Source organism: Phascolarctos cinereus, unplaced genomic scaffold, assembly GCF_003287225.1.
Source record: "Phascolarctos cinereus isolate Bilbo 61053 unplaced genomic scaffold, phaCin_HiC Scaffold_4;HRSCAF=312, whole genome shotgun sequence".
Lineage (NCBI taxonomy): Eukaryota > Metazoa > Chordata > Mammalia > Diprotodontia > Phascolarctidae > Phascolarctos > Phascolarctos cinereus.
Genome location: NW_027555847.1, coordinates 268,884,680 through 268,906,693, shown reverse-complemented (window position 1 = coordinate 268,906,693; position 22,014 = coordinate 268,884,680). Strand labels below are relative to the sequence as shown.

General features: G+C 38.0%; 1 protein-coding gene across 1 annotated transcript in view; it reads left to right on the top strand.

Annotated features, from left to right (window-relative positions):
• The window catches only part of TMEFF1 (transmembrane protein with EGF like and two follistatin like domains 1), a 147,636-nt gene that overhangs the window by 42,692 nt on the left and 82,930 nt on the right, over positions 1 to 22,014 (top strand). The window contains exon 3 of the mRNA XM_021004617.2: positions 21,815 to 21,944. Within this exon, the coding sequence (XP_020860276.1) occupies positions 21,815 to 21,944 (130 nt within the window). The remainder of the gene's footprint in view (positions 1 to 21,814; positions 21,945 to 22,014) is intronic.

Below are 22,014 nucleotides of genomic sequence, written 5' to 3'. Positions count from 1 at the left end.
TGATTCTAGAAGTACAACAAAAAAGCAGGCCTAGAATCTAGTGGTCTGGTCAGCCTGAACTCCTGAAACAGTAGACTGTCCAAGGCATCTAGGTGGTACAGTACATAGAGCATTGGACCTGGAGTCAGGAAGCCCTGAGTTCAAAGCCGGTCCCAGACACTTACTAGCTGTGTGACCCTGGGCAAGTCACTTAACCTCTGTTTGCCTCAGTTTCCTCATCTATAAAATGAGGATAACAACTAGCACCCACTTCCCAGTGTTGTGGTGAGGATCAAATGAAATATTTGTAAAGTGCTTAACACAGATCTTGGCAACATAATAGTTTTCTAATGAATTCTTGTTTCTTTTCTTCTTCCTCCCTCCCTCCCCTTCCTCCTTCCTCTCTTTCTTCCATCTTTCCTTCTCTCTCCTTCCTTTCTCCTTCCTTCCTTCCTTCCTTCCTTCCTTCCTTCCTTCCTTCCTTCCTTCCTTCCTTCCTTCCTTCCTTCCTCTTCCTTCCTTCCTTCTTTCCTTCCTTCCTTCCTTCCTTCCATCCATCTTGTGCTTCAATAATACAGAAGTCAAGAGGGAGGATGCCAGGAACATCCTTATAGTCAGTGAACACAGGGCAGCTAACACTTTCGGCCAAAGAAAAATGTTTCCGTTGCAGAGATCAAGAACCCTGAGGCAGATATTGTTCCAAGGGGCTGAGACGAAGGGCTGGCATCTGGAGGAAGGCCAGAGAACAGCAACAATAGCCTAGTACAAGGCCAGCAATAAGACTCTGAATCTACTTAGTGCTAATGAGAACCAACCCTAATTATGGCACATGCGCACACACACACACACACACACACACACACACCATGGAATTCTTTTTTTTCAACCTTTTAATTTTTATTTCTTAATTAATTTATTTTGATTTATCATCAATCACTTCCATATGCTTTTGAGTTTAAAATTTTTCTCCCCCTTCCTCCCCACCACCCTCCCCAAGATGGTACACAATCTGGTATAGGTTATACATATACATTCCTATTAAACATATTTTCACCTTAGTGATGTTGTAAGTAAGAATTAGAACCAATAGGAGGAACCACCAGAAAGAGGAAACAAAACTCAATAAAAGAGAAGAAAAAATAGCAAATAGTATGCTTCGATCCAACAGCAAGAGATAGAAAGAGAAATTCCATTTAAACTTACTGTGGACATTATAAAATATTTAGGAGTCTACATCCCAAAACAAACCCAGGAACTCTATGAACACAATTACAAAACACTTTTCACACAAATAAAGTCAGATCTAAATAATTGGAAAAACATCAGTTGCTTATGGGTAGGGCGAGCTAATATAATAAAAAATGAGAATTCTACCTAAGCTAATTTACTTATTCAGTGCCATACCAATCAGACTATAAAAAATTATTTTATAGAGTTAGAAAAAATGATAACAAGATTCATTTGGAAGAACAAAAGGTCCAGAATATCAAGGGAACTAATGAAAAGAAGTACAGGGGAAAGTTGCCTAGCAATTCCAGATCTTAAATTGTATTATAAAGCAGCAATCATCAAAACTGCTTGGTACTGGCTCTAAGAAATAGAGTGGTGGACCAGTGGAATAGGTTAAGTATGCAAGACACAGTAGTCAATGACTATAGTAATCTATTATATGATAGATCCAAAGATCCCAGCTTCTGGGATAAGAACCCACTGTTTGACAAAGACTGCTGGGAATACTGGAAAAGAGTATGGCAGAAACTAGGCATTGATCAAAATCTCACACCGCATACCAAAATAAAGTCAAAATGGGTTCATGATTTAGATATAAAGGCTGATACTGTAAGCAAACTGGGAGAGCAAGGAATAGTTTACCTATCAGATCTGTGGAGAACAGAAGAATTCATGACCAAACAGGAGATAGAGAATATTATGAAAAGCAAAATGGGTAACTTTGATTATATTAAATTGAAAAGTTTTTGCACAAAGCCAATGCAGCTAAGATTAGAAGGAAGGTAGAAAATTGGGAAAGATTTTTTACAACCAGTCTCTCTGATAAGGGCCTTATTTCTAAAATCTATAGAGAGTTAAGTCAAATTTATAAGAATACAAGTCATTAAATACAAGTCATTACCCAATTGATAAATGGTCAAAGGATATGAATAGGCAGTTTTCCAATGAAGAAATTAAAGCCATCTATAATCATATGAAAAAATGCTCTAAATCACTATTGATTAGAGAAATGCAAATTAAAACAACTCTGAGGTACCACTATCACACCTATCAGATTGGCCAAGATGACAAAACAAGAAAATGACAAATGTTGGAGAAGATGTGGGAAAATTGGAACGCTAACGTATTGTTGATGGAGTTGTAAAATGATCCAACCATTTTGGAGAGCAATTTGGAACTATGCCCAAAGGGCTATAAAAATGTGCATACCCTTTGACCCAGCAATAGCACTTCTAGGGCTGTATTCCAGAGAGATCATACAAATGAGAAAAGGACCCAAATGTACAAAAATATTCATAGCAGCTCTTTTTGTGGTGGCAAAGAATTGGAAATTGAGAGGATGCCCATCCATTGGGGAATGGCTGAGCAAGTTGTGGTATGTGAATGTAATGGAATACTATTGTGCTATAAGAAATGATGAACACGCCAACTTCAGAAAAACCTGGAAAGACTTGTATGGTCTGATGCTGAGTGAAATGAGCAGAACCAAGAGAACGTTGGACACAGTAACAGCCATGTTGTGCAATGACTAACATTGATAAACTTAACCCTTCTCAGCAATAAAAGGATCTAAGACATCTCCAAAGGCCCTGTGATAGAAAATGCTATCCACATCCAAAGAAGGAACTGTGGGATTTGAATGCAAATCGAAGCATACTATTTGCTATTTTTTTTTCTCTTCTGTTGAGTTTTGTTTCCTCTTTCTGGTGATTGATTGTCATTCTGCTCTATAAACGACGCTAACGATGAGCTTAACTGCCTGGGAGACAGCACCCTAACCAGGAAGGGCACCCACTCCATCTTCTGTCTTTAGAGCCCAGGATATAGTCTCAGCCGTGGCAGCTTCAGAAGAGCATTTCTTCAGTAGCCAAGGCTCGATGGCTTCAGGTGAAGTAGCAGTTGTGTTTAGGGCCTTATCAAGACACTAGACTGGATGACAATCCTGCCGTGGCAGTTCCTACCCCATAGCAGAGAAAAGCCACTCCAAAGAAATGTTCATCTCTTTAGATGTTAATGCTTCCCAGGGTGCATGATAGGAAAAATTGGGGATGGCAGCATAACATAGCCATAGGAATGGGTGCCATACCCCACCAGGAGGGAGGAGCTTATAGGGTACAAAGCAGTTGTGTCCTGGACACCCAGTCTGAAGCCTATCTGAGACCCCTTCTCAGAATAATCTTTTCTAATACATAACATAAAACAGAGAAGTACAAAGGAAACCCATTATGTTGAAATACAGTTATCAAATTTTTAAAAAGATCATGGACCTCAAATTAAGGACTCTTGCTCTGTACTGTCTAAACAATTCCCACCAATTCTCTTCTGATAAGGCAGGTCAGAGATTGGGTTTATCCTCCTGCCATTTTATCCTCCAATAGGGTCTGTCGTGGACATAGAGAAAGCAGCTCCCAAAAAGCAGCCAGCACCAGCAAAGGCATTGAGGTGGTCACTTCCCAAAGGTTCACCTCCAGTCCAATGTTAAGTTAACTATAATCAGACAGAAGCAACAGAAAACAGCAGAGGCAGCCAGAGACCCAGCACTGCACTATTAGTCCTCATCTTGCTAAAGCCACAAAGAAAATGGAGTGACTTTACGGCAATCCTCCCTTAAGCCAGTGGAGGAGAACTTTGACTTGACATTGGGAGAGGTGTTTAGGGATGAGAATGAGAAACTGCAAGATAGTAAAGAGCCTGAAGATCTGGGTGGATCATGTGGGTCACGCTGATAATAAACAAGGACTAATTATTCTTGGAAATCAGGGACAGTGACCTTCCTGAGGAAAATCAATAAGTCCACTGAAAGCCTTGAAATTAGGGAGTGTATGTGAAGTCCAGACAGGGATTGGCTAATTGTTGAACATAGGGAGAACAGTGTGCTATAGGTTCTCATATTTCAAAGGGATATTGGACCATGGTAAAATTGAAATGTAGTGGGGGCAATTGTAAGCAGGACCCCTCCCCATTTCTCCTCACTTGGAGAGCCATTTGGAGACATCAGGGATACTAATCAATCTGAAGCTCTGTGAAATTGGTTAAAGGTAAAGAGTGGACAGACAAGGGTTATTAGTTGGTCACAGATTGAGGTTGGATGCAGGGCATTTTCAGTCTTGCAGAAGGGTCATAAAAAGGAGTTTCCCTCCCTTATTGCCTGGGTAACATGGAGATGTTGTATTGGTTGATGGAAGAGGAGAGGGCAGGTGTGCTGGGCTCAGTATGAGGGGATTGCAGATAGGCTAGGGTGTGCAAAAGAGCTCAAGGGTAGAGGATGACCATATTCCCAATAAGAACCATTGAAAAGACCCAACAACATAGCTAACGAGGAACCTGGGGATCAGGTGGGGCCTTCCATCCTTGGGCAGAGGACATAGTGAGGGCTGGGGCATGCCCTTTACCAGTGGGCAGTCTGAGCTTGAATCCCAGTGAGCTACATGAGATTATCCAGAAGACTGAGGCAGGTCAACAGAGCCACTGTCAGGCTCAGAGGGACTAAGAGAACTTCAACTTCTCCCTCTCCAGTCAGAGAGCTCCCTCTGCTTTCGATCCAGGCAGATGGATCATATTCAGTCCTAGAGGAAGCCTGAGCACATTGTTGTTTTGCACTCATCCTTGAGTCTTTTGGGAGAATTAAAGTTTAGTTTTGGCTTACGTCTAGAGTTTCCTAAAAATAGGAGAGTAAAAAGGTACTCAATGTGAAATGTAGATCAGATAGCTATTTGCTTCCCCTACACAAAAGAAATGCTAAATGCAAAAGACTCACAAGTATACTTTGATGGAAAAAAAAAACCAAAAAAACTTAAGTAGCAGTAATAACATAACTACTGTTATGCTTTCCCAGGAAGTTAACATAAAACATCAAAATATAATGCAATTTGCAGGACTGTTGAAGAGTCATTTTATATTTCTTCTCAGCTTCATACTATCCAAAAAATTCCTTCCAGGTCCATCCATATCTTTTGGCAAAACAGGTCAGATCTCAGGCTTATTCTCCCATCATATTCTCCTCCAAGAGGCTCTGTAATGGAAACAGAGAAGATAGCTCCCAAAGCGCCATGAGTACCAACTAAGAAGTCATGGAAGCCACTCCCCAGAGGTTAATAAGGGTTCAGTGTTCAGTCAACTAAGATTAGGTGAAGAAACACAAAACAGAAGATGCAGCCAGAGACCCACCTGACTAAGCACTGCTCTTGCAGTCTGTATGCTACCAAAGTGGGAGCAACCCCTCAAGAGAATTACTTGCCACATATTCAGAAACTAGCTGTATGACCTTGGGGAAGTCATTTAACCTCTGTTTGCTTCAATTTCCTTATCTGTAAAATGGGGATAATAATAGCACCTATCTCCCAGGGTTGTTGTGGGGATCAAATAAAAATAATAATAATCATAGAGCGCTGCCTTATAAAATCTAGTTATGTTAAACCTCATTCCTTTACATTTTTTCATTATTTCCTTTGATATTCTTGACTTTTTGTTTTTCCAAATGAATTTTGTTATTATTTTTCTAATTAAGTAAAAAAATTTTTTTTGTAATTTAATTGGGATAGCATTGACTACATAAATTAGTTCGGGTAAAATTGTCATTTTTATTAGCCCTGCCTACTCATGAACAATTAATATTTCTCTGGTTATTTAAATCTGATTTTATTTGTGTAAAAAGTTTTTTTTTAAATAATTTTGCTTATATTGTTTCTGGGTTTGTTTTGGCAGGCATACTCCCAGGTATTTTATACTGTCTAGAGTATTTTAAATGGGGTATTTTTTTTTACTATCTCTTCTTGCACAGTTTTCTTTGTGACATATAGAGATGCTGATGATTTATGTGGATTTACTTTGTATACTGCTACTTTGCTAAAATTATTGTTTCAACTAACTTTTTAGTTGAGTCTTTGGGATTTTCCAAGTATATCATCATATCATCTGCACAAAGAGAGTTTTATTACCCCATTCCCTATTCTGATTCCTTCTATTTCTCTTCTCTATTATCATTACTAGAACTGATGGAGTCTGAGTGCAGATTGAAGCTTAATTTTTTTCACATGTAACTTCTAAACAGACTTCCTTTCTTACTGTTAGTGGATAAAGGGATTACAGAACATGGAATAAGGTCTCACTAAACCTTCTTGGCTAGAGTGACAGAGTTAGCCGTTAAGCTTCTTTCCACCTAATAAACATGCTAACAACCACTAAGAAATCTTTAAGTGAACAAATGTCTTTAGGTGTTTTCACAAAGTCACTTGATATCAACAGAGGGTCCTACATCTGGGGATGAGTAATACGCATTGCCTTTACAGGTTGTCTCAAATTGTCTGGTTCCCAAATAGGGAAGCTCCCACAGTACTGTTGGACTACAAGGGAAGAATTTGGAGAAAGCACTTAAATTTTTTTTTTCAATTAACCCCTGCCCTTTGCTTGCGTGTGCTTTGCCTTTGTGCATGGGAGAAAGGCCATGGGTGCCACTACATGTCATAAATGATACTCTGCTATTCTCTAAGTATCTTTTCCTATTTCTGCAGCCTGGTCTAGGGTATAGCAACATTACTGAATGCTTGTTTTATTTGATAAATTAAAAATAAAATTTAAAAAATAATTACCAAGAGACAGGTCCTTAGGGGAAGCTAGGTAGGGCAATGGATAGAACATTGGGTATGATGTCAGAAGACCTGAGTTCAAATGTGATCTTATGGTCTCAAACAACACTTGTATGACCCTGGGCTTGTTACTTATTTGCCTCAGTTTCCTCATCTGAAAATGGGGATAATAATACACCTCTCAGGGTTATTGTGAGGATCAAATGAGATAATATTTGTAAAGCACTTAGCACAGTGCCCGGCACATAATAGGTGCTATATAAACGTTAGCTAATATTACTACTACTACTACTACTACTACTAATAATAATAATAATAATAAACAAAACTGGCCTTTTGTACACGTTCTCTTCCTTATCAAAGGAAGATAATGAGATAAATTATAGTGGAAATGGTTAGGGATACTCTGTGTATATAAGAAAGGTGTCTTACTTCTGCACTCTCATCACTGTGGATTCAGAGATACATAGTCATATTAAACTTGGCCTTCGTTGGTCTGAGAATTTCACTGTAAGAAGGGAGGAGAGACATTGCCATAACAGCATTTAAGCTTCTATCGATCTGGATCTGAAAGTCACAGATCAAACTTTTTTAGATACATAGGGATAAGACTCCCCCAACTCTGTTTGATCTTGGGGAAAGGTCAGAAATACTTTTGAACAGCTAATTTATGCATCATGTTTGTTGACATTAAGTTCAATTTGCACTCCTAAGAGAATCTTCCTCACATAGTAAGTTCCAACATTTACAACAGGCAGGATGCAGTTATCTCTATAGTTAATATCAACGTCAGCAGATATTGGGACTTGTTTACAGCTGTTGCCTCATATGTGAGAGAAATTAGTGTTCATTTAGTAGCATTCAGATTCCCAGGGAACAAATCCCCACATTCATTATGTAAATAAAGTATGATCAGTCTGTATCACATTTTGATAATTATAAGAACTGGAATCACTGGACCTATGATTTCGTTGGTTTAGGGAACTCCCAGATGAAGAAACTCTACCTAAGCAGATCTTTTCTGGATCCTATAGTGTTAAGTAATTATTAGAAAATTACCTTGAACACTGAGACAAGTGACTTGCCTAGGGTCACACAGGCAATGTCAGAAGTAGGGGTTAGACCCAGACCTTATTGATTGCAAAGCCAGCTCTCTATCCACTATCTTATCTTGCCTCACGTTTTGCAGACATTGAATAAATTCCAAGATCTTGTAAACTGGACTGTTTTTTTAAGCTAGGCTTTTTGTGTTTTTAAAGTGTCACTGACTACCCAAAAGAAAAGGTACTTTACAGAATCATAGAATTAGAGCAGGAAGGGATCTTTGAGACTTGGTGGATAGAGTGCCTAGCCTGACACTCTATGAGTTTTTCTCAGGAAGACTCATCCTTCCGAGTTCAAATCCAGCTTCAGACACTTACTAACTGTTACCCTGGGCAAGTCACTTAACCCTGTTTGCTTCAGTTTCCTCATCTGTAAAATGAGCTGGAGAAGGAAATGGCAAACCACTCCAGTATCTTTGCCAAGAAAAGTCCAAATGGGGTCACAAAGAATTGGACATGCTTGAAACAACTGAACAACAATAATCCAATCCATTATTTTATAGATGAGGAAACTGAGGTTCTTCTTCAGAGTTACATGGCTAGTAAGTGTTGGAGGTAGGATTTGAATCGGTCTTCTAGATTCCAAGTTCAGAGCTCTATCTACCACATCACCTAACTGCTTTATAATAGAATGAATTCAGTATCAAACTTTCTTCTTTATCTTTTTTTGGTTTTGTAAAAATTATTTACTTTTAGCATTTATGTAAAAAATTTCAAGTTCCAAATTCTCTTCCTCCCTGCTATCTCTCCCCCACCCATTGTGAAGGCAAAAAATGTGATATCAATTATATGTGGTGAAATCATGTAAAACATATTTCCAGGTTAGTCATGTTGTACAAAAAAAGGAGAAATAAAATGAAAAAATATGCTTGAATCTGCATCCAGACTCCATCAGTTCTTTCTCTGGAGGTAGGTAGCATTTTTCATCATAAGTCCTTTGGAATTGTTTTGTATCATTGTATTGATCAAAATAGCTAAGTCATTCACAGTTGATCATCATACAATATTACTTGTACAATGATCTCTTGGTTCTGTTCACTTCCCTTTGCATCAGTTCATATAAATCTTCCCAGGTTTTCCTGAAAACAAACTCTAATAAATTGGTACAAATGCCATCTTCCCATGTGATGGAAAGGACTCGGATACCTGTAGGTATTTCATATGGACACAATATGATATGGTCTTTTTGTTATCTATGACCTGAAATTTTAAAATCCAAATCTAATTTTCTGCTTACTATGTTTGGGAGGATTTCCAAGTATCTCTTTTTCTATATATTTCAATTAATCTTTTAAAAAATTTAGTCAGTTTTGTTCTAGCTGTTGGAACCCATGGGTTTGGGATCAGGATCTCTTAAATATACTTGAAAAATTGTCAACTCCTTTACAGTTATTCTGTTGTTTTTCTAGTGTCCAGCAGTTGTTCAGATGTAACCCCCAGTTGGGATTTTCTTGGCAAAAATATTAGAATAGTTTGCAATTTCCTTCTCAAACTCATTTTACAGATGAGAAAACTGTGGCAAATAGGGTTGAATGACTTGCCTAGAGTCACAAACCTAATAAAGTGTCTGAGACTGGATTTGAACTCAGGAAGATGAATCTTCCTGACTTCAGGCCTGGCACTCAATCCACTGTGCCACTTGGATGCCCCTGTAATCCCAATTGTCAGGACAATATAGGCAACTAGGTGGTGGAGAGGATAGAGAGTACTAGGCCCAGAATCAGGAAGATCTCAGTTCAAATCCATCCTCAAACACTTACTAGTTGTGTGACCATGGATATGTCACTTAACCTCTGTTTGTCTCAGTTTCCTCATCTGTAAAATGGAGCTAATAATAATAGCCACCTCCCAGGGTTGTTGTGAAGATCAAATTAGATAAAAATTATAAAGTGCTTAGCATAATGCCTGGCACATAGTAAATACGATATAAGTGCTACTTATTATTATTATTATTAATTCTCTTTAAGCTGTTTACCAAACCAAATTTATCTGTTTGCCAAGACCAAATTCTTGATATACTAGCATATACCTATTTATATATTTGGACAATCATAAAGATCATCATATCCCTCAGAAAATGTGTTGACTATGAGAAGGTTCTTATTCTTATTCATGTGTATATATATATGTATATATATGTATACATGTATATGTATAATTGTACATATATGTATATATGCATACATATATGTACATATGTGTGTGTATATATCTATCTCTCCATCTACCTATTTATCTCACATTCTAGGTATCATTTCAGAATATTAGCTCTACCAGGATAATTCTACTATATGTAAAAGTAAGCTTGAAAATCATTAGAAACCTATTCCACTCCCTGGGGAGAAGAATTATTTTCAGACAGTTTCTGGTCTTAAACAGTTATATTGGTCCAGAGCAGGAAGGAACACTAAAGACCATTTAGTTCAACTTTCATATTTTTCAGATGTGGTTCCTGAGGTCACACAAAGAGTAAGCAGCAGAAATGGGATATTAACCTCTGAGTCAGTGCTCTTTCCAATGACTTCTTTCATTTTTCTGAATTTTCATTAGCTTGCTATTTTTTACAATTTAATTCTTTTCCAAGCATTTTTCCTGTGTATACTTATGATATGTCACATTTTTCCTATTTGTTAATATCTTAACTTTAAGCTTTCCTGCTTCCATGTTTGCTTTATCTTATTTCAATTGTAGACTTTTTTTTTTGTTTTACATTTCACACTAGTTCTGTCTTCAATTAAGTATACTTTCAAGTGTAGACTTTTTTTTTTGTTTTCTATTTCACACTATTTCTGTTTTCAATTAAGTACACTTTCTATGTAATGGACTAATTAGTTTTTCAAAACAAATTTTATTTTCTTTTACCTAATTTCATGTGGATGTTTAGATAAATACAATGAGCTCTGTACGTAGTCTTTTCAATTTGCCAAATAATTTAATTCAACTAAATCATTTTCTCAGATTGGCTCCAGTGGGCAATTAAAACTTTTTCACAAATCTTGATGACTAAAAAGTGAGTATTCCTCTAGCTCAGTTTTGTTTCTATTACAATTTACACGATCTCTTTCTCTCCCTTGATTGACCGATCAGGAGACGGAAGAAAAGATCTTTGCTTGAAGTATTAATATTTTTGTTTACATTTTGGGGGGGTGTGATGTTTAAAAAAGTCTTAGAGACATAGTTTCTGGGTAGTTTAATCATTTTATTAATAAAGCCAGCATGTTTATTAATAAAAGGACGGTCATTTTGCCATCACTTTTAGACCAAAGACTCCTCATGGTGGTGGGCTATACTCCATTGAGAGTCGTGGGGTATATGTCTTTGATCACCCAAATTTTGGTCAAAAAGACTTACCAATCACCTGTCTGATGAAAGGGAGAATCAACATTTTTCTAGACCTGACTGAGTAAACACAATGAGCAGGAATGCACCCATCAACCTAGATTTCCCACACTGGTTGATTTCTTTCTTTCCTTCCAGTTGGGGTTAAGTGATTCGCCCAGGGTCACACAGCTAGTAAGTGATATGTATCTGAGGCCGGATTTGAACTCAGGTCCTCCTGACTTAAGGCTGGTGCTCTATCCACTACGCCACCTAGCTGCCCCTCACACTGGTTGATTTGTGAATGAGGAAGTAGAAAAGGGGAAAAAACCTTGGTTCTGATTCAATAATTAGTTATGAATAAAAGAGAGAGATAATTATTTCTCGCAAGGAGTAAGCAGGTTGTCTAAATGTACAGATGTAGCTTGAAGGTGGGCATCAGGATGGTCCAGTGGAAGGAGTGCCAGGCCTAGAGTTAGGAAGACTTATCTTCCTGAGTTTAAATCTGGTCTCAGATACTTATTAGCTGTGTGACCCTAGGCAAGTCACTTAACCCTGTTGCCTCAGTTTCCTGATCTATAAAATGAGCTAGAGAAAAAATGGCAAACTAGTATCTCTGCCAAGAAGACCCCGAATGGGAGCATGAAGAGTCTGATACGACTGAAGAACCACAACAAAAGTTTGAAGGTGATATGGATAGATATTTCTGGAATCTAGCCTCCACCTCTCCAAGTAAGGCTGCAGTTTTCACTTGGAGAGGAGTAGGAGAAGGGTCATAACTAGATTCTTGATCCTTCCTTTGCCTCATTCTTAGAGGGATATTTAACTAGAATTTATATCTACCCCCCCTCAGATAGCTCTGATCTATACATCTGTTTCAGAGGGAAAGCCACTTTCTGGGTTGGTTTTTTGTTTTTGTTTTTGTTTTGCTTTTTTGCTTTTTGGTGAGGCAATTGGGGTTAAGTGACTTGCCCAGGGTTACACAGCTAGTAAGTGTTAAGTGTCTGAGGCTGGATTTGAACTGAGGTCCTCCTGACTCCAAGGCCAGAACTCTATTCACTGCGCCACCTAGCTGCCCCTTCTGGGTTGTTCTTAAAGGAGAAAGGGAGCACTTAGCTTATACTTGCCAGCTTAGCTCCTTCCCACCAAACACTGTTTTGACAAAAGAGCATCACAGATGTTAAGTGCCTCCATCCAAGCAAACAGCAAACAAAATTGGAGAAGTTACACAAATGAGAATATGCCAAAGAATATACAAGAGTGAATGAGCACTTCTGGGAGTGAGGTGGGACCTCATCCTAATGGAAGAGAGAGGACCTGCTATCACTCAAGGGATTCTATTTGGCATCTCTCAGGAAGCAACTGGAAATCAGTGATGTGCTGAGCAGCTGTCTTCCTCTACCTGCCTGTAGCTTTTCCTTCCATGGGCATTTCCCCTGAAGAGCATCTGGCGCCGTGCATGTTTCCCTTCCCAAAAGTTCTTTCACATCAACTCCATAAATCTTTTTTGAAGGTATACTGTATCTCTCTCAGCCTTCTCTCCACTGACAAAGAGTCACTGTCTCATTCTGCATACACAACCACACACAAAATGCTCTAAGCTTGATTGGAAACCCAGTTACATTGTTTTTTTCAAACTGAGTTTCATCTTTATACCTTATAAGAGTAAATCACGTTAATTTTTTTTTCTTTCTCACCTGGAAGAGAAAAACCAAAACTCTTGCCAGCATTCAAGCATTGACAATCAAGATAGACAGTATCTTTTCTTGGGATCCTTTCCAATTTTGCCCTGGCAAGCTCTCAGTGCCAGAATAATTGGACTTTTATACATTTTCCCATTCAGTTTCAAGCTCACTTTTTGCCTTTCATTTTTTTTCTTTCAAAATGTACTTATTTTATCTAGATTTAGAAAATTCCTAGAGTAATCTTGGATACAAAGATTTCTTTATTCCAAAACTGACAGGTCCTGCAACTATGTGGGAAGACAGACAATAAGCCAGCTTGCCTAATGGGAGGCAGGGGTACCTTAGAACCTCTCCCATTTTTTAGAACCAGATCACACTCATATAACATTTGAGCCAACGTATGTAGTCAAAATGGCAAGCAGTCATAGCTTGCCAATGTACAGTAGCTTAATTACGCAGAACAATATATACACAAAAGAGACTGCTGAATTCAGGAGGGACAGTAAGGGACACAGGCACACACAACCTGAGGGCGATAACCCTCAGGACCCCTGATCCATTTCTCACACCCATCCAGGGATTTACAAATTAAACAAATAGACACAGACAGAGAGACAGAACTGGCAACTAGTAAGTTGAAAGAAAAAAAGAACCAAACCCTTCAAAGCCCCCAGGATAGAAATCAACAGACAACAGAGCCTTGTCTAGGAGAAGCTTGTGACTTCCTGACAGACTAATGGAATGAGATCCATGGTGAATAGCGAAATCAGCATTAATCAGTACCAGAAGGAAGCTGCCCCAAACCCAGCAATAAAGATGGGATGGGAAAATCCGTTAGCTTAACCAGGATCATTTCAGAGATGTGAAGGTGAAGGTTTGATGAGGAGGAAGATTTCTATATGAAGGAACAATCTTCGTATCTGGGTAATATAATAATAATAGCTAGAATTTGTGTAGCATTTTGTAGTTTATAAAAGCTACATTTTAGATATGGTATCTTTTTGATTCCCACAGCACCCTTGTGAAATAGGTGATAATTATCGTCCCCACTTTACAACTGAGGAAACTGAGGCTGAGAGTGGTTAAGTAATTTGCCCAGTGTTACACATTAGAATTCAGGACTTCCTGTCCAAGTCCAGAGCTCTACCCACTGTGCCGTGTAACTTCCCCTTATGGTGTGGTTGCTACTAAGACTCCAAAACATCTCATATTGAGCAGCTCCTCTTTTTTTTTTTTGTATTCTTTTAAAAAATTTATTTTATTTTTAATTTATGGAAAATTTCCATAATATAGTATTATAAAAAAGATGATTGTACATGAAACTGTAAATCTATTATGTACAACTTGCTATTCATTTAAATCTATAATAAAGTTATCATGTAACTTTCTTTTTTTTTCTTTCTTTTCTTCTCTGCCCCCACCCTAGAGATGGAAACAATATCTGTCTATCTACATATATATGTAAAATTATTCTATACACACTTCTGTTTATCAGTTCTTTCTCTAGATGCAGATAGTGTCTTTCTTAATATGTTCTTTATACTTAATTTGGGTATTTATAATAGTCAAAATGACTTATTCACTCAAAGTTCTTAAAACAATATTGTTGTTACTACATGCAAGATTCTCTTGGTTCTGCTCATTTCACTCTTCATTTTTTCGTGCAAGTCTATCCATGTTTTTTCTAAGATCCTTGAGTTCATCATTTCTTATAGCATAGTGGTATTCCATCACAATCATATACTACAACTTGTTCAGCCATTACCCAATTGATGAGCATCCCTGCAATTTCTAGTTTTTTACTACCACAAAGAGAGCTGCTATAAACATTTTAGAACATATAGATTCTTTTCCTTCTTCCTTAATCATCTTCAAAAATATACCTGGTAGTGGTGTTATTAGGTCAAAGGGTAAAAGGTAGTTTAATAACTCTTTGAGCATAATTCTAGATTGCTCTCCAAAATGGTTGGATTGGTTCACAATTCCTCCAACAATGAATTAGTGTCCCAGTTTTTCCACATCTCCTCCAACATTTGCAACTCCTCATAAGAGAGAGGGGAAAAATACATCATTCACCTGTTTAGGGGGAAGCTCCTTATAAGAATATGTTTTGATCAAGTCATGCTGCTTGGTCCTGCCATGGGGACTGAGTGGGCAGCTACAGGCAGGTGAAGCCTCCATTGAGTATCCACATGATATCTCTGCAAGAGACCTAGAAGGAAGTTGGCGAGGGAAGATTCTCCAAGTTGGCATACCAGAGGCATACACAACAGCATCCATGTTCACAGCATCAGAGCTATCAAAAAATGACCACCAGCGCTGTTACTACAAGAGTAGGGCAAATGTATATGTCTTTTATTGACATTCTGGGGCCATGTGGGAGGTAAGACTCCTTGTGGAAACTCGAAGAGGATCTGAATAGCAAGAATCTCTCAAAGTGGTTTAGCAAAGCAAAGCTTTTTATATCCTTGGAGAAACAATCAAAAGATGGGAGGGGCAAGATAAAATAACGGGATGTGCAACATAGGGGAAGACAGAGCATAGATTATTCTGTAGATCTGATCATTAAATTAATATTCAAAGACAAACCTCTGTGGTCAAGCAAGCTTGGTGGGAGCCTCCAGACTGTTTAGAGAAAGGTAAAATATTAATAGGTAATTTAGGTATACAGGTAATACAATGTTTTCTCTATTCTGCCTAGAGGGCTTTCCCTGAGTTCTGCAGGAATGCAATGCCAAGGGACCCAGCAGCCTTTGAATTAATACTTGAGGCACAATGGCAAACTTAGCAGGGCTAGAATCAAATGGGCCCAGACTCTGCGTTCTACAATATGTACGCCATCCAAATCCGTATGATTTTTAATCTCATCTACTAGGTCACCATATTTTAAAAACTTTTTATTACACATAGCTCAAAAATTTTATATACATATATATATATGTGTGTGTGTGTGTGTGTGTGTGTGTGTACATATTTAATATGGTAACATATTAAAATGTTATTCTTTCATTTTTATGGATGGTTGCCATATCTGGATAACTGGGGATAGCGGTCTGATCTGTGATAATAGTCCAATCTCAGAACAGATTATTGGTTGTGTTTTCAAGGGTATTTTAAGTATGTATTGTTGTATAGAGGTTTGTCAACTGTCAGTTTTTGAAGGATAGCAAGCTTCTGTTACATGGCAGAATGGGTAGGGCCCTAGGCCTGAAGTCAGGAAGACCTGGGTTCAGATATGGCCTCAGACACAAGATGTATGCCACCAGGCAAGGCATTTAATTTTTGCCTGCCTCACTTTCCTCAACTGTAAAATGGGAGTAATAATACCACCTACCTCACAGGGTTGTTGTGAAGATCAAATGAGATAACATTTGTAAAGCTCTCAGCACAGTGCCTGTCACGTAGTAGGCACCTAATAAATGCGTGTTCCCTCCCCCCCATTCCCAAATAATTCTAATCACCAGATTATGTCTTGCTAAGTATTCAGCAGGTACTAAATTTTTGCAGCCATTAGTGATATGCTGGCACTGTTTCTGTTTCTTTGCATAATCTGCAGTAGTCACTAGATCTATGCTCCTTAAGGATAATCTTTTACTCATTTCAAGGGGGCAATAACTGAGTCATGAGCATCTTGAGAACGGGGCCTGTTTTTTTTAACTTTCTTTGTATCCACAGTTCCCCGTGCATTGTAGGATCTTAATAAATCCTTATTGACAGACTGAACTGTCATTGTAAACCCCTCCACTCCTACAAACAAGCCTGCTTGACTCAGCGTTTTTTGTTTTGATCAGCATGTAGTTGGTTGAGTTCATGTGGATGCCAGTCAGAAACCTTTGATTCAATTCTTGGATCATAGGCATTTAAGAAGGTGTTCCCGAAGTAAATCGCTCTTGTCTTACATTCACCAAGCCCAATGGTTCGTACGTATCTGCTTTGATCCTTTAATATTGCTTAGTAAATTGACATCTGTTCGTCCTAAAAGTATTTCTCTTAAGTTTTTGTTTTTTACCAGTTTCCCCAAATGCACTAAGAATTCCTATCAGTTCTCTTTCTCAGGGTCAGGTTGGATTTGAACTTAAGTCCTCCTGACTCTGGGGCGGGTGCTCTATCCACTGGGTCACCTAGCTGCCCCAGCTATTTATTTCTTTAAAAGTTTTGCATTTACAATGCCAGTAAATCTCTTTACTTATGTATTTTTTAGGCAGTTGGGGTTAAGTGACTTGCCCAGGGTCACACAGCTAGTGTCAGATGTTTAGTCTGAGGTGGGATTTGAACTCAGGTCCTTCTGACTTCAGGGCCAGTGCTTTATCCACTGTGCCACCTAGCTGCCCTGCTAGTAAATCTCTTAACACATTTAGCTACATCCTCGTCTTTGTGTATACTTTGGGTTTATACCATCTACTTGACTCATTATTTTCAGACTTTGTGTTCTTGTCTTTCCTGGTTCTTGTTCCTAGCGTGGGCTTCCCAGTACTCCTCTATCCATATCACATAGCTCAGGCAAGAGATTCCTGGGTTTTCTAGAGGCACCTTCCTGGATAAAACCAAATCATACAAGTAAACAGCCCCCCAAATTCAGATAATAGGGAGCAGAGGACCCCATGAAACAAGGACATGGATACGAATATTAGAAACCATCTAAGAACAGGCCAGATTAGATGTCAACAGCAGTACTAAAAGGTACACTTGAATATAAATTGAGCCCGTTCACAGGCTCAATTCCTTACTTAACTTTTTCTCTGAGTTCAAAGATAATTTAAAGTATATGTTCTGTGATCTAATTACAAATCACACACAAAAAGTCAGTCTCTACAAATAATGTGGAGACTGTCTTTCTCTAATTATTTGTTTTGGTTTTGTTTTGGTTTTGTTTTTTTTTTTTGCCTCCGTCCCAGAGTAGGATCTGGGAAATTGCCTATGGACTGGCTTCCTCCCTATGACTCAGTGTTGAACTGTGAACTTATGGACTTAGATAAATACCACTGTTAATGAATATATAATTTATTAGCAGTATCAAGTAGCATGGAAAGCACACATAAACATGAAAATAAGACTTTAAAGCCTACCATAGGACTGATGATGAAAGTTTCACCCTTCTCTCCCTCTTATCTCTATCAAGTCAGTCTGAATGGGTGAAGGGAATGAAATGACAGATATAGAATCTCTAGGTGGGAATTTTACCTTTGGGAGGGCAGGGATGGAAAAAGAAGCTGTGGACTAGATTTTGCTCTTACTAACCAAAGTAGGTGCCAGTGAATGGTGGCAAGGTTAAGGGTGTGACTGAATGGTTCTGTGTGGCTGACGTGGGGTAGGCGGTCATGGGAGTTTACTAGATTGAGGAAGTGGTTATCTCCATTATTGTTTTTTTCCGCACATGGTAGTCACTCTCCATGGCATCTAGACTGATAAATACACATGGGCAATTTTGTCTCTCCTTTTACTTTTCAGTTTAAAGCCCTTTAATTATATTTGCAAGTACCTACCTAAATATATATTTTAGGATCCCTAGTTAGGTACCATCCATCTTTGCCTGCCAGTCTTGTGATTTAAGCAGCAGTCTAGCAGCTCAGTCTATAAATATTATTTCCATCCCTCTTGCCTCCATTTTTTTTTACTTCCTTCACTATTCTTATTTCTGTGTTGAACCTGTTGGAATTCATAGGTTTGTAAGTTTATTTGTGCATTTTTCTGCCCCCCTAGCTTTAGTTTCAAGCCTTCTTGATCAAATCCTTGGGGCTCCTGCCAAATACGTTCTTAAAACTAACTCAAAACACTCAAACTTTCACTCGAAGTCCATTATTTCAACATGGTCCAGAGAATTAAATCTTTTTCTTCAAGACCGTTTATTATTTAGCTAGAAGACGGTCAGTTAACAAGTAACTATAGAAAACAGTCAGTAAGGATCAGGAACTCAGGTTAAGACTTGGGGGAGGTGGGAGAGGGTCGGGAGCCTAGGCCAAAGAGTAAACAAGATACTAGAATCTAAGCAAGGGGTGTAAATAACAGTCACAGGGCATAGGAACAAAACAAGGTGTATGAAAATGGGACTTCTTATAGAATTTCTGCCCCAATTCAGAAATAGTCTCTGAATGTTTATGGGCCTAACCCATAGGTGGAATAAAAAAAAAAACTGTTACTGGTTAAAGTTACAGTAATAAGGAGTAGAAGAACAAGGCGATTCCTAATATGACCCTGCTACTACTACACCATCCTGGTGCTACAAACATAGATAGGAGTAGAAGTAGCAGTCCTGTTAGTATGGTGATAGGCAGCAATGATACTTTAGTCACAACATAACTGTATATTTACAATAAAAGTACTATTAATAATTTCTCTGTTGATTCCTACAGCTGAGTTCCTCTACTGGGGAACACAAACTCAGGCCGATCCTATTAAGACAGTGACAGATCATGTGTCCATGGTGCTAGGACTAGACTAAATTCAGAGAGGTTCATCCCCCCAAGTTTGGCCACCAGCTGATGAAACTTTGGCTACAGCCATTAAAGCATAGAAGGAGTTGTGATGTACATTGGTGGAAGAAATATCTACACTGATGAAATGATGCCTTGATTGGCCTTAGGAGCTAAGGCATAAGCTGAATCTCCATAAGACGGTTTCTCTGGTGTCCTCTGGTTATATTAATATGACTTTACTGGTCACCTTAAGGCAAGAGTTTTTAACTTTTTTTCTGTTATGGATCCATTTGACAGTGTGGGGAAATCCATAGACCCCTTCTCAGAGTATTTTTAAATGTCTAAAATAAAATGCATAGAATGGCAAAGGAAACCAATTATATTGAAATTCAGTTATTAAAATACTTCAAAAACATGTTTAACCCCAGGTTGAAACCCTTTGCCTTATTAAGACATAAAAAGGCCAGCCCACATGGTTTCTTCAGATTAGGTGAAAGACCCAGGATTGAGTGAATTACTATACCCTGCTCTGCTGACCAGAGGCATTTCAGTATAAAGGAGATGAGGGCTGCCTACCCAAGCTAAATACTGCAACATCTTGTTGAATATCCTTTCTACGCTATGGCTAAGGAAACTTCTGTTATTGACTGTTGAATGTCCTACTAGTATGAACCTAACCTAACAGGAGATCAGCCTAAGTCATCACATCTGCTAAAAAGATCAGTAGCCATCTGGCTCTAACCTACCATTTTCATTCTTAATCCCATTGCCACCCTATTTGAGCCCTTCACTACAGTCAAAGGAATGGACTCACTTTCTTTTGACCAAATGTTTGCTTTGACTGTTTCCTTCACCAACATCTTGTTTCTTCTTCTACCTATTTGAATCTTACCAACTTTTCATATTTGGTTCAAGTCTTAGTTCCTCTGGGAAGCCTTCCCTGACTGATCCAGCCCCTCTGATTTCTCCTTCTTCTGTCCATACTGTTCTAGCACTATAGTCACCACCCATCTAGGATCTATCAAATACTTGGAGTGACCTTTAGATGTGTGTGTGTTGTGTCTCTTTAACCAGATTGAAAGCAAGGACCTATTATATCCACAACACTTAGAATAGTGCCAGGACAAAATATGTCCTAAATAAATGTTGGTTGATTGATGAATAATAATAATATACCATGTATGTATGTATGTATATATATGTGTGTGTGTGTATACATATATATATATATATATATATATATATGTTTTTCACTCTTTCCAGTTTAAAAATGAGATAAAAATATTATCTCATTTAATCTCCCCAAAATTCCTAGGAGGTAATTATTAATAATAATAATTTACATTTTACTTTAAGGTTTACAAAGGACTTTACAAATATTGTCTCATTTTATCCTAACAACAACCCCCAGAGGTAGTGCTATTATTATCCCCATTTTACTTTGAGGAAACTGAGACAGAGAACCATTAAGTGAATTGCCCACAGCAAGTAAGTATAAGATTTGAACTCACGTCTTTCTGATTCCAGTCTTGTATTCTATCCATTGCACTACCAAGCTCCCAGGAATTAGTATTGGATCATAAATAATTTCATTATGCTTATAGATATTTGTGTATGTTTGTGACATCTTCTGTATGACTGCTCCCTCCATAACAGAGATAATAGCCTATCTACACCCCATACTGTGTAATTCTCATCTATGTCTTTCTTTAAATCCTCCATTTAAGGTCTACCCAGTTCATTGAATGCTTTACTCTGGATCTTTTAATAGCTTAAGAACACCAGTGTGACATTTGAACAGTTCATCTATTGTCTCTCGTTACTGAGAAACCTACTTCCTGTTCTAGTAATACATGTATTTGGTAATATCCTTTACAGCTCTTCTTAGGTACAGGTTATCATTGGCAAGGTGATATGGTATGTTTTTACCAATTATGTGTCTTTTTATTGTCACTGAAGTCACCTGTAACTTTGAATGACCTCTTCTGAGTTCTTGGTGCTTTATGACTACTAGTGCTCCATCATCAGGAGAATAGTAGGATTTTAAAAAATGAGTTTTTCCAGCAACAGGCAACTTTGGATCATTGAAAATACTGAATGGTATCTTAAATGTGATCCAGTCCAATCTTTTCCTGCACAGTTCTTACTCCATTTCCTTTTGCTTTCTGTACTGCCTGTACAAGATACACACATACGCAAATACATAAAAACTAAAGGGGTTGTCCATCAATATATATTTTTCATCCACTTTGTTTTTTCATGTAGATGGCTACCCAGTTTCTTTTGAATAATGGATTTCACTGAAAAAGTTTATAGTGTTTTGGAGGCTTGATGCTATTAATTCAGTGTCATCTTTGAATAATGGAAATAGCATGTTTATTTTAACCATGGAAAATATCAATGGATTATCCAGTAGGAAGCTGTCATAACATTATATAAGCATGTTCTAAATAAATAGAATATTCATATTTAAGTTTGATAACTTATTTTTCTTTTTATAGTGTCATACAAATTACATTCCTGTCTGTGGCTCAAATGGAGACACTTACCAAAATGAATGCTTCCTCAGAAGAGCTTCTTGTAAACATCAGAAAGAGATAACAGTAGTGTCAAGAGGACCATGTTACTCTGGTATGTATTTTTACAACACAGTCATTCTAGGATGAACCTCTTCCCCTTCCCTTTAATTCCAGAACCTTTT